Raw genomic sequence first — 14,523 nt, 5'->3', positions numbered from 1 at the left:
TCTTAATGTAGGAATTAGTTCTTGTAATTGTTGTTATTGTGTATTTTTTATTTAAGTGCATTAATGTGTGAGACAGTGTGAGTTCTTTCTGAGGCTCTAGAATATTCTATGTTGTTCTGGTGGTAGAGTTGGGAGTATTTAAGAGATAGCAGTGTGTGAGATAGGACAGGTAGTGTAAGAGGGAGAAGCCATAGTGTTTTGCTAGTGTATCTGGGCATTCCCTGGAAGGATTAAGACCCTGGAGTGTTTATTTATTTAGTAGCAGTAGCTGCAACCCCAGGCTTATTTGAATATGTAAAACCCAGTGGGCTGCAGGCCAAAGCTACCCTTCTGCAGTCCACCATCCTCCTTTTGAGAGATTGAGGGGACTGGGGAATGTTAACCTGTCAGCTCTCGTACGTGTTTCCTATGTTCCTGATGGGATAATAAAGGATTGGATGAAGGATAATTCAGTCTTCCAACTTTACATGATTTTATTAGACTTTGGGGAAGTCACTAAGGTTGAAGCTGCCCCTATCCTGCAGCTGATCATCTCTCTTTCAGATTATGGTGGGTGGTGGTCTGGTGGTTTGAACACCCTATTTGGAATGATGGCCTTGCATAGGTTCCATTCCCAATAGGCAATTTTTTTTTTTTTTTTTTTTTTTTTTTTTTTAAATGCAAGGAGGAAGCAAAGGCTGGGGGCCTACAAATTGCTTCCTCCAAGAAAAAGTAAAAACAAGATAACAGAAAGCCAAATTCAATATCTGTTCATTTTGAGATGCCTGGACACACTGCATTTAAAAAACTGGAGCTCGTAGGCAATAGGAAAAACGGATAGAGGGAAATGGTTCCAGAGTTGACCTGTTGCATACATGAAGGACTGGACGTGGTTAACACTTCCATTAGTGAGCTGGACAGAAAGAAGATGAGAGTTTGTTGCTAGGCAGATGCTGCATGCCTGTTGTAATGGTGGAGGGATGCAAGCAAACAGTTAGAGGAGCAGTGACCACTGAAGTTGCTATACAAAAAGAGATAAAGAAGCAATGGTGCAACAAAGAGACAGAGGTTGAAGGGAGCCAATAGATTGGAAGTTTTGCCATCATATAATCCCATCAAGAGAAGTAGGGGTCAAACTTTACACATATACCTCATGCGATTTTCGACTTTGTCAACATTTTCTAGTCGATTCGGTCATTCTAAGAATCTTTTCTTCTATGGCATTTCTCTCGGAAATTGATAATAAACGAGTTACTCGTGACTTATTTCTGCCAATTACAGACGAGCACACACTGTGTCAGCCAACAAAATTCATCCTTGACGAAGACGAGGATACTGAGTAAGGTAAGCTTCTAGGTTAGGTTAGGTAATTTTGATAGGTTAATTTCCTTTAGCTTTAAAAATAGGACGTTTCACATGGTAAGAGGCATTCAACCTGAGTGTTTTCTGTTTCTCGTTTATTATCAATTTCCGAAAGAAATGTCATAGAAGGAAAGATTCTTAGAATGACCGAATCTACTAGAAAATGTTAACGAAATCGAAAATCGCATGAGGTATACGTGTACAAATTGACTGACGTAGGCTGGTCTGGTAATCTAACCTTAAATGTACTGGACTATGGTAGCCTAGCCCCAGGCCCAAACATTTCTACCGGTACAGGAGATAAAATGAAATTGGCTATTACCCCTACATGATTTAATATTCTTTTTCTCCATCAACCTCCGGATCTTCACTTTTATGGGTCACATGTAAATGCATCCCCTGAACCCAGTACACCACTCAGTACTAGCATCAAATGTAAGATAACTGGAGAATGCGTGGTTGTGTTTCTGCGTTGGTATGTAACGCCCCAACCAACCCTCGAATTTACACCCTTATTGGCCACATCCGGCTGAGGTGTCACAACCAACTAGACCACCTGGCGTCGAGTGCTTAAATAAAACTTCAGATAAGGAGGAATATTGTACTGAGCCCCATGTTTCAGCTGATGACGCCTCCCAGCCGCTTGTCGTCTGCTGTACAATAACAACAACAGCGTTGGGAAGGTTCCTATAATTTATTTTGTCCCATTAAGCGCTAAAACCATTAGTATCTACCATCAGATTATATTACCAAGAATTGATTGTGCCATATTATATAAAAGCTTTGCAACTACTAGGCTAAGAGTTACCAGGCAGATTAATAATGAGTAGAAAATAGGGTCTGTTAAATCATGTTCAGACTTTCCCCATGAATTAAATGTCCCAGAGTGCACAATATATTTTCAATTGATGTGATGAATATGTAAACTGCAGATACTGATGGGTGGAAGTCGGGGTTTAGATAAAATTTAGGAGTATAATATGGTAGTTAGTTATTCAACGGGAAATAACTTTCCCATGAATTAAATGCCCCAAGTAATAAAATATTGTTGTCTCTGATAACGGAATAATAACTAGAAAAAATATTAATGGGGAAAAATTGGGGTTTTCAGACTTTTTTAAAAGTACATGGTAGTAGGAGTTAGGTTTAAGGATCCTCCAATGAGAGGACCACGAACAAGATGGCTGCCGCGGATGAAGACGGTGGCCAAAGTGATACCAAAAATGAAGATCCTGCCACACGAGAGACAAGCAAACAATTTTCCACGATCCACCAAGTAAGTTCGGAACTTATAGAAGCTGGATAAAATACCTTTGAGGCATATTTCGCCCGCTAGGCGGAGTGAAATGGCATATAAATTTTGTTGACAGCACGAAAATGTCCTTGTTTTCGATGGTAAATGTTGAGAGTAATGAGGAAAATTGGGCCTTAATAAATCTAATCGAGGGTTATAAAGCAGGGCGATATATTCCCGAAGGAACCAGCTAGCTTCTGCATGGAGGAAAGTTTAGATTAGTCAAGGAGAAATAAAGAAAAGAAGTTTGTTTATCATGGAGTCTTCAGCTGCTCCCCTTCTGTGTACATGATGAGTGTCACGTAGACAGACAGGATTTAATCACGATCGTATGATTAAGGCAGAATGCGTCGAGGTCTGAGTACGGCCTTAATTATTAAAAGGTATATGTGGACCAGCTGGATTGTAAGGGTAATCACTATAACAATAGACATTACTAGCTTGCATCCCCACAGTATAGTTTGCCTTCAGTGCTTGTTATAACGTGTCCTTATATTAGCTAAATTGAGCGTGCCAGGGTGTGAGCATGAACTTGAATTTTTATTTATTTAATCACCTGTAATGTAGTGTTAATTGCTTTTAACAATACAGTACATGTTATTAGCCTGCATCCCATGTACTGTGCTAACAATACCATATTCCGTTCATACTGAAAACTGCTATAGGTGTGAGCAAGGCATTAATTTTGGGTGGATATATGTGTAGTGTAAGTTCATTAGCATTGATGTTATTAGCCTGCATCCCACATTATACAGCTGTTAGTAGATAGGAAGAAAGATATGTTGGCACACACCTTCAGAGAGGTGAGTTAGTTTGGCTGTCATTGAAGCAGGCGTGAACACTGATGCTGCCACTACAATATTGAATAAGATGGAGGAAGTCAAAGTGAGCGTATGTAGGGTTCATAAAAAGCCAGAGAAGAACCATATTTTGTAGTTTTCTTCTGGGTTTGTTTTTCTCTTTGCTGTGCGTGGGATTCTTTGAGTATTTTGTCAGTGCTTTGTATTTTATAAGTGGTGAAAAGTGCTTAAAAAGTGACATTTGTTTACAATCCCTAATGCCATTTTTTAATGAAATTAACCTTACCAGTGCCTGTTTATCCTAACCTGACCTAAATTTTCATGACAACCCAGCCTTAGTCATCCTAACCTAACCTGACCCTGTTTATCCTAACCTAACCTGACCCTATTCATCCTAACCTAACCCTATCTATCCTAATCTAACCTAACCCTATTTATCATAGAGGTAACCCTACTCATCCTAACCTAACCTAACCCTGTTTATCCTAACCTAACCTGACCCTATTTATCCTAACCCTGTTTATCCTAACCTAACCTGACCCTGTTTATCCTAACCCAACCTAACTCTACTCATCCAAAACTAACCTGACCCTATTTATCATAACCAAATTCATCATAACCTAACCTAATCTGTCCTGTACAGCACAATATGTAATTATATTCTTGTTTATTGATGGATCCTCCTCATACCCAACAACGCACATCTCTAAACATCAACAAAGTCACTGAACCAATTCCAAGGTAGATTTAAAATAAAAATAAAAAAAAATACAAGGTGGTTTTATATCTCCTGAAGGATTAGCAAAAACTAGATATAGCTATTGGAGGTATAACTTAAAATTGCTGATTGTAAAGTACAGTAACAGAATCAGAAATAGAGGTGCAGGGATGACACTGATGTTGTCAGTTTGAATATACGTGTGGGAGAGGCACCAGTATAATTATGTACACAAGAAAGGATGTTGATGCAAATAAAACAAGTTACATCACAGTTTGGGGAATCCTCAAGGGTCACAGTCAGTTTAAAAGAAGCACAGAAGATGCCAGTGAGTTGTATATACTGTTCAGGAGTTCAGGCTATGGCAGTCAGGAGGAAGACGTGTTAAGAGATTTGATCAAAATAGAGGAAGAGAAATTAAGAGATTTCATACCAAATGTCCCACAAACAGATAACTCACAGACGCTAACTATGGGTGACTTTACAATAAAATCAGCTGGTATGATTGAACTAGACCTTATGCTAGTGAGAGCAATGAGTTCCTCTTTATTGAGACACTGATGGATTGCTACTTATACCAACATGTAAGCCAGTTCACTAGAGGTAGAGGAACCAAGCCTACTACATTATGCTTTGACAAATGAGGAAAATATGGTAGATGCTATTGATGTTTTTAAATTTCAAGGGTTACACACTAAGGAAATATAGCAAAGAGAGAAGATATTTGTTGGACAGAGGAAACTACGGTGATGTGAAAGTTTTCTGCGAAATGGGTAGAAGAGGTTGAAAGTGACTCCAATGTTGAGATGAGGTGGAGGATATTCAGAGACAGAGGAGAAACACATACCAAGGAAAAGTTTCAGTAGTCAAGACCTAGAGCATACAGAACTGAATAATTTGAATAAAGCAACAAAGGAAGACTTAAAGAAACATTGAGCCTGGAAATACATGGAGACACCGGACTAAAGGAAATTCAAGGAAGTATGAGGCATTGGAACAAAGTGAGGAATTAACAAGAAGGATTAACAAAAATAGAAAATGAAACAATATTACCAAAGAAGTGAAGGGCAATGGAAAACAAATCTGGAATAAAAATAAAGCTAATATAGTATATACAGATCACACAATACGGTATATGGGACAGCTGTGGCATCCTACTGTGCATCCCCAAGCCAAATAGCTCATAGACCTTCATTTGGTAATACACTAAAACACTGTTAACCATGTGAGTCCAGGGATGTCATGTGTCACCATATTTTTGCTTGCTATTTCCTGACAGTTGTTAGGTTGGGGAAGACTTTTTGAAGGAGAAAGACATCCTTGGTAGATCGCTTCAGTATGAAAGACCCCCCCTCAGAGTTCTATAAATCCTTGGTAGAAAGCCAGAAAGATATAACAAACCTGTCATCCAGAGAGTGTTAGGGCGGACTGATGAAGTGAGACGAACATATGCAGAGGAATTATACAGAACTGTAAGCAAGGCAAGCAAGCATGGGTTTAAATCCTATCTGACGTTTGTGTACATGCCTTCTGTTTGCACCTAATTCAGTATAAAACACCTGTAAACTTTGTAAATGTAGTAGTAAAAATTGAATTAGTATACAGGTAACCTGATACTTAGAAACTTTTTTAGATAAGTAAAACTGAATTACTGTAGTAGGCCTATGCATAGATGCAAAAAAAATATATATTTTTGGTTCATTTTTTTTTTTTATATATAAAATAAACATGTTTTTTATAATTTTTTATTATTATTTTTTTCCTAACATCCCAGTACGAATATTTGATTACTCTTATACCATTTTCTGTCAAAAGTTCATATTTTTTGGGTCAGACATTAGTCAAACATTCTGACAATCCTAGAAAGAGTAAAAATGCAATAAATATTTCCCTTGTAACCTGTTTGAACAGTGTTGACAAGGTGTTTATGTGTTCCAAAATTTGCAAGAAATTAACCTTGTTTCCTACGCCACGTTAGAGGAGGTACCAGGGCCAGTAGTCAGGACTAGAACCTCTTGACGAGGCTGACCTTCAGGCTTGATAACTGACTGCCTTCACCCGAGGCATCCCGACGACGTGTGGATATGTTGCCATGTTTTGTCACGGAGACGCCCGACGACATATCCGTACGTTTTGCAATTGCAAGGTCCGTCATTTGCACATTTTTCAAGTTTCACGGGTGATTTTTGGTAGGCACATGTGGGAGACCTTCCTCTACCCAACGCCAGGCGAGGATAATGCCTGGCCCCACCTGACCCCCCTCCCCCCCCACATGCCATTTTCTCGGCAACTCACCTGTTAGCAGTGACCTGGCCAGTAAAGACATGTCGCACCACGGTCTCTCCAATGACGAAATTCAAGGCAAGAGTGATTTCTGAGGGTGGAGGACAAAGGAAGAAATAAGCCAGCGAAAGAAACAAGCAGAAGTGATGATGCGGTGACGTAGTAAAAGAAGGTGCCATATGTTGATGTGTTTGGTGAGTGAACAACGCATATATCGCCTATATTATTGTCTGAAAACCAATATACTCTTGTACTACATATAAATTCATAGCAAATAAATTAATAACCAGTTATGAATGGTTTGGAATAATTACCCCTCCCATAGAAAACGTTTTTCTCTGCAGCCTGGCCTGAAAGAACACGGTACCAAGGTAAAGGTACTGTTAGCTGACCATATTTCTATACTCAACTGAGCACTTTCTTTCTGAATTTTCGATGGTTCTCATAAAAAGTGGAGCTTTTAGCCAAAAACAACTTTTTGAAAATCTGCCGGGATTGGGGGAGGGTCATTGGTGAAACATTTGCTGGGATGCAGCGGGTTAAACCTTATAACCACAGTGAAATTTTTTCACTCCTTTCATAATTCTTGTTGTCATGACCGTAATTATTTGATAATATTGCTTCAGCCCAAGGCTCAGGCTGTATCAGTTTTTGTACAAAAGGCCACTACATTAAGTACAAATGGTTCTATTACACAGAAGCCAGATTGGCTTAAGGAACTCTTATATTGCTGTAAATACCTGTGATAGCCTTTAAAAGAAATATTTTTGCCTATTTATAAAAATAAAAAACTTATCTTCCTACTTAATAAAAAAAAATAAAAAAAAATTTGCTTTGCATCACTAAGTATGCAGGTGAAGTGTGAAATTCTGGTGCATTGTCTTGTTATGTGATGGACACTCTGTTTTAACCAACACCCATCCCCCTAGTTAGTCTGCCTTAAAGGTGTTTTTAGTACATTGTGTGACATTTTTTTTTAGAGGTATTATTTCATTTAATTTTGTTTGTAAAGGTTCCAACATGCATACCGGGATATGTCGCCTATGGTTACTGTGTGGCAGCCTACTACTGTACTGAATTTTTGCAGCCTTTCTTTTTAGTCCCTTATCCCTGAGGTCATACTCTGTGACCTCATCCCAGGTCCTTTTTGGTCTGCCTCTTGTCAACTATACCCTCAGCATTCACTCCTCTTACCCACTGCATCCAGCTGTCACCATTCATCCTGACCACATGCCCAAACCATCTCAGTCTACTTTCTCATCACATCACTAGTATAGTCAAGACAAGAGAGGTTTGTGTGTACTACCCTATTGACTTTCTAGATAAGTCCTCATGGGTGAGAGAACACTACCATTTTTACCTTGACATGGCCTAGATATTTGCCTGTTTGCAGCTTATTTCATGTACGTTGGCAGAAATGGACTAATATGGCTCTGCATCCTTTCCATAGCACTTTGTGACTAGGATCATATTCTAGCCTAATCTATTGTTACAGCTCAGCAATGACAATGGAGACATGGCAATTGTAGGGCAAATTACAGTAAAAAGAGGATAGTACAAAATGCATAGTTAAAACATGAGGCTTTGTTTTGTATATTATTTTTTTTATTTTTTTTTTTCATTATTTTTATTGTATATATTTACCATTGTTTTTATTTTGTACTCTTACCATTTAATTTTTTAATGTGTATTTACCATCATTTTGTGTGTGTGTGTGTGTGTGTGTGTGTGTGTGTGTGTGTGTGTGTGTGTGTGTTTACCATGTGTCCATCATGTTTTAAATGTAGAGTAGTAAGAAAGGGGCCTGTGAGTTAGACAAAGGGCAGCCTGATGAGAGTGGACAGAATGGCATGGAGGGGATTTGTTTGTGGCTTTCCCTTCAGAGTTAAGGTGTCTGGCCATGGAGTGATAGATAGGTAGAAGCTCTTTATCCCCTGACAGATTGTATTTGTCATTTATTTTCGTATTTTTTATTTCTTTATGGTTTTTACATACTGGTTGTTTTTGTTCGTGGGTGAATAGACTATCACAAGACTACAGCTTTTTAAGGTGTGTTTTTAAATGATTGAATAAAATTAGGTGTTTGGTAGTAGATGAGTGTCTAGCAATGCTGGGAGGTACTGCCGTGAGACTGAAGTGTGGCTACAAGCTTGGTAAGCAGCCGCACCATCATTACTCTTAGGCAGAAAACATTCAGCCACAAGTAAAGTCACTCAGTGATCCTTCTTCTAAGTGACTGTACTTAGTCAGTGTCTAACCTGAGACTAACATTGGTACAAATGTTATTACACATCTCAATTTTCCTCTTTCTCAACAATTTCCAGCAACTGTTGTGAAGTAATCAGCTGATTTTAGCACTTGGTTTGGCTTCCAATCCATAGAAAACTTTAGCTGTACACTGTCTATCTATCTGCCAACAGCCAGACGCCATAATCCCCTAAGGGGTGGCCATTTGACTCTTGAGTTATTTATTTTACGGGGAGGGGCGCTAACCCTTCACCAACCCACTTGTTGACAGAGCACATATGGTTTGGTTATATGATTACCACCTAGCATTGTAAATGGTTTCTTGGCTTACTGGAAACCTTTTGGCTTATCACTCAATGTAAAGCCACTTGTAAAGGAAAGAAAAGCAATAAGAAGTGACAGGAAAGATGGGGGAAATAGGAAGAGAGGAGGGCAGGCACAGAAAAAGAATGATAAAGGCTAAGAAAGAAGTAGGCAGCACTACATCAAGTGAGTGGATGATGGTTGCCACCACCTACCACCACTGGCCAACCCCAAATATGGGGATTCCTTAACCCCTGCCAGGCTGATTCTTTGTAAGGTAGTTTAAGTCCCCTGAGTGATTGTAAAATTAATGTAAATTGTACTTCCTGTGAGGCTTACGGTCTGGCCCATACACACTATTGTTGTGTTCCTCTGCAGCTCTTGGTTACTTGATGAATCAACCCTCCAGTCTGACAATACTTGGCCAGCAACTGAGCAGAAAGGTGTTGCGGATCTTTGTCATGTTAAATGTACTATAGTTTCCAAGCTTTTAGTCACTCTTCACTCATTGTAATACCTCCCAGGGGCCATGGTAGCCACCCAGCTGCTGCTGTACCTCAATACAGTGCAGTATGTTCTTTATTTAGCCGGACAGTATGAGAGGTCTGCTCTAAATTCAGGGAAATTGTTTGGAAGTAGCAAGAATAAAGTAAGAGTGAGAGAGAGAGAGAGAAACCACATCAGTAAATTGAACTAGATAATTTGATCTCTGTAATCTTACCTGTCAGACTAGCTAGCTGTCTATTGCCAGACACCTTAATTCCATAAAGGATGACCACCAGTGAAATGCCTCCATGTCACCCTGTTTCCAGCTCACACATCCCCCTCTCATATACCACTGCCTCATTCCTCCATCTCTATCCTCAGTCTGCCCCTCCTCCACACTCACATACACTCTTCAAGTCAGTCTCTCCTGTCTACATGGCCAAATCATTGCAGAGGATTTATTGTAACACTTTATTACCACATCCACTGAACACCACAACTTTTTTATTTGTCTGTCTCTCCATGTGACACCATATACTCCTTTCAGAGAACTCATATCCACTCCTCTCACTGTTGACCTTTCTCCATCCAACAGGGACCAAGCTTTTATCTAGCCGTTGCCAGACGCCTTGATCCCATAAAGGGTGGCCACAAACAAATCGCCTCCATGTTGCCCAGTCTCCTGCCATTTCACTGCCCTGCTCTCAGCTTACACCCCACTCTCTCTTATACCTCTCCACTCCATCCCTCCATTTTATCCTTGGCCTCCCCCTCCCTCTCCCCCCCTCCACCTCACTCATACACTCTCCTTGTCAGTCTCTCACTCTCCATCCTCTCCACATGGCGAAACGACCATAGTGTGATTCTCCTAATGCTTTCTGTCACATCCACATCCACATCACAATGCTCCTTCACTTCCTCATTTGTCAGTCTGTCTCTCCATGTGACTCTGCATGCTTCTTTCAAATATCTCATTTCCACTGCTCTCACTCTTGACTTGTGTCCCTCCAACAAGGTCAAAGCTTCACTTACATATGTTAGAGTTGGTATCACAATACTGTCATGTAGTAACTTTTTCACTTCCATGCTCACTTCCATGTTCCCTATCACTGCTTTCAAAGAACCAGCAGCCTTTCTTCCTTGTTGCACCCTTTCAAGCACTTCACCCTCTAAACTTCCATCCTTAATCATCCCACTACCCAAGTACTTAAACACACTCACATTTTCCATTTCCTCCTCATCCAACCTCACTTCACATTCGCTGGATTCACTTCTCTCATAGACGATAACTTTACTCTTCCCTACATTCATCTTTAGATTCTGTTTCTTACGCACTCTCCCAAACTCATCCACCAAACCTTGCAGCTCCCCTTTGTCTTCACTTAAAACACAGTATCATCTGCAAACAACAGTGCAGGGAGTTCCCAAACACTGCCCTCTCTCATTAGGGCCACTCCAGCATCCACTGCCCTACCTTGTATCTCTTTTATAACCCCATCTATAGACAGATTGAACAGCCATTGAGACATGACACATCCCTGTTTCAATCCAACTTTCAAATAGAAAAATTCACTCAGTTCATTATCCACACGCACTGCAACCATAGATTCCTCATACATACTCTTCATGGCATTCAGCAACTTCTCATCTACTCTGTATATTGTTAATAATTTCCACAGTCCTTGTCTATCTACCCTGTCATATGCTTTCTCCAAATCCATGAAGGCCACACAACTTCTTGCCCTTCTCTAGAAACTTTTCCACAAAAGATGTAAGATATAGTAAGAATGAATATCTTATCTACATAACCTCTTCCCTTCCTAAAACCTCACTCTCCTTCTTCACCTAATTCCTCTGTTATTTCCCTAACTCTGTCAATAAGTATACTACCGTGTATTTTTCCTATTACTTTAAGAATACAAATGCCCCTATGATTATCACACACTGCATTTTCCCCTTTTCCTTTGTACAGGGGGATAATTATAGGTGACTTCCAATCCTCCGGGACTCTACCTTCTTCCCAAGCCAATCTGCACATCTTCCACATCCATACTAATACTAGCTCGCCCATGCTTCAGCATTTCATCACACACTTCATCAATTCCTGGGGCTTTTCCAATTTTGACTTTCTTCATTGCTTCCATGACTTCCATCCTACTGATTTCTTCCTCCCTTCTTACGTTCCTCCTTCTCGCAGCCATTCTGTAGCCACATATACTCGCATTACTTTAATTCTCTATGTCCAAGCTTCGCTTCCATACATTATGATCACAGTACAATACTATCATTCAGCTCCCCCCCTCCCCTCCTCCCTCACCGATGCCTTCAGCATACCAGCAACCTTTCTTTGCCACTGTACTGTTTCATGCACATTATCCTCTAGGCTTCCATCCTTGCCGATCGCACTACCTATATGTTTGAACACACACACACACACACACACACACACACACACACACACACACACACACACACACACACACACACACACACACACACACACACACACACACATTGTCTTACATTCATGTGCTCTTACTCACCTTTTGTCCTTTGTATCACTTAACATATACAGCTGTGGATTTTATTATAAAAAGGAATTGGCTATTGCCATGTCCTACCAAAGTCTGTATAAGCAGTTGTTATGCATATTGTGGTTGTGCTTATTGTGGTTCTTGTGGTTGTGGTTGTTATTGCCTTTATTGTTGCTGTAATTGTTGTCGTCGTTGTTGTACCTGTCCGTGTGACTGTTGCCAAGTCCTACGAAAGGGATTTTGTTGTTAGTGTTGTCTTGTTTTATATACTTGCATGTAAACCTTAAACTGATTTCACTCGGTAATCTTTTAACCCGTGCAGTTTGTTGATGTCTTTTTCATTATGATCAGGACAATGCCGGGCAATTTTCTTCAGCTTAAGGAATATTTGTTATAGTGAAAGGATTAATGAAGGCTTTACAATAACAAACATCTATACCCTAGAGTTCTCTGCCAAGCTTAATAAGATTGCCTGGAAATATCAGGAAATGACCCAGACTGGTAAGCCTTCTCATTGGATGCAAGAGATTAAAAATGCTTTGATTTAGATCAGGCATCTGTACAACAAAACATCTTATTTTTTACAGGAAGTAGAGATGTCACAATGTCAGCGATCACTGTTGACTGTTCTACGAGTGAGTGACATAACAGTTTTTTTTCGAGCTAATTCTGTATTTAGTGGTAGAACTAACAACCTTTTTGGTAATGTATTATACAGTAGTTTGTTGTTAATTGGTTACAGTAGATGTTGATCTGTTACTGTTACCATGTCATCCAACACTACCTGCTTTGTGGTTGGATAAATGGCTGTCCGACTGGTTTTGTCCCAGGACGGGGATGATTGCTCCCTTCAGGACAATAAACAGTGCCTGTCAAAGGGCTGACGAGCTTAAGCCAATGACCTCTTAATAGGGTAGGTGAAGCTTGTTAGCCTTGGTCAGCAGTCCACCTAGGAGAAGGACTACTCTGATTTTAAACCTGGGTAGTCAGGTCCATTGCCAAGGATCCCATGCCCTTGTCCATAGGCTGGTGGTCAGTGCTGCCCTGGTTGAGAGGTTGGTTAGGGTTGTCATCCTTTTCACATAACTGACACTGCTGCTATCATTAAGCAAGGGAGACGGGATCAGGGGTAACTGGTGTGGGCTTACCATGACCCAGGTTTGCTGGTGGTCTCCTCGTGTGGTGGTAGACCAGGACTCTTGGTTCCCTGCCAGGCTGAAGGACAGTGCTAACCCCAGTGGCAGGATGTATGGAGGACACCACAGCCTGTCTTATTTTATTAACCCTTGACTATACTCCATTTCACCAAGTTTGGCACCATCAGCGATGTCATTAACACCTGTAGTGTTGATGGAAATCCTCTTCATTAGGTGAACCTTTATTTCTTACCTTGAGAACCAATATAAAAGCAGCACAAAAAGGTATGTCCAGTACTGAGGACCTTTATCAATGATACAGGTGTTGACGACATCACTGATATGGCGCCAGACTCAGTGAAATGGAGTATAGTATTTTCTTCCTGTTACCATATGATTTTTCGTAGCATAGGAGAGACTTTTTCCACTGCAGAAGTTAAATTACAGAGCACCCTCATTATACAGCCACTTGGTGTATGAATATTCACTTATTAAGAGTTCAGGATACTTTTGTTTCACTTTTTTCAGGATACTTTTGTTTCACTTTTTTTTTCCCCACATCCCCCCCTCAACTGCTACAGAGCTACAGTGATATACAGTCAGTTTTCAATGGCTCATCCCAGTCCAAAAGAATGGTGTTCTGTATAGGGCTTCTTCACCTGTTTAGTGTAAGCAGTCTCCCAAAGCAGAATATAATGGTCCATGTTGAAGGAGTTAATGGCTGCCATGGTGGCACAAAGAACACACCAACCCAGAGTTGCACATGTGAGTTGGTCCTCCTCTGTAGGCTGCTTCAGGTGGAGACTTTGAACATTCTGAGCCTCTGGCAGGATGACCAACTGCCCTTGTTGTCATGAGAGATAGGGTGACTGTGTGTGAGTACAGTGCAGTACAGTGTAGCTGAACTCTCAGAGTTGATGTGACCCAGTTGTGGTGAGATCAGTGGTGATGGTTACACATACCATATTACTGGGCTGGTGGTGATAGAGATGAAAATTTGCATAAATCACAGGTGCCTCGTGACTCACGTTATGACTGACACATGGACACAGAGCTGTGCCTTGTTCAGTGAATGACTCCTTCAGTACTAAGTGCCTTCACAAAAGCATGGGGGTATTGCTGGTGCCACCTAGCATGTAATGAGTGATTACCAGTGCTCCATGAGAGTGACTTGAGGACTGTTACCCACGTAAAACAAGAAGACCAACATTTGGAACAGACCAAGAGAACAGCAGCAAAACTCATGACTGGAGCAGGTTGGTCGTTCTTCTGGGGACATATAGGTATACCCCGGCTTAGCGATGGGGGTAGGAATACCACCATATCCCGCTGAACGATGGCCAAACCTTGGTTTGACGATGGATTTTTATTTTTTATTATT

The 14,523-nt window shown here is 40.5% G+C and overlaps 1 protein-coding gene across 1 annotated transcript in view; it reads left to right on the top strand.

Annotated features, from left to right (window-relative positions):
- The first annotated feature begins 2,521 nt into the window (after window positions 1–2,521).
- The window catches only part of LOC145413529 (uncharacterized), a 33,130-nt gene continuing 21,128 nt past the window's right edge, over window positions 2,522–14,523 (top strand). The window contains exon 1 of the mRNA XM_080283227.1: window positions 2,522–2,617. Coding sequence (XP_080139353.1) covers window positions 2,522–2,617 — 96 coding nt within the window. The remainder of the gene's footprint in view (window positions 2,618–14,523) is intronic.

This window comes from Coenobita brevimanus, chromosome 12, assembly GCF_032717465.1.
Source record: "Coenobita brevimanus isolate Jiangsu-jjx chromosome 12, ASM3271746v2, whole genome shotgun sequence".
Classification (NCBI taxonomy): Eukaryota; Metazoa; Arthropoda; class Malacostraca; order Decapoda; family Coenobitidae; genus Coenobita; species Coenobita brevimanus.
The sequence above is the reverse complement of the archived record's forward strand: the minus strand, read 5'-3'. Positions and strand labels throughout refer to the sequence as shown.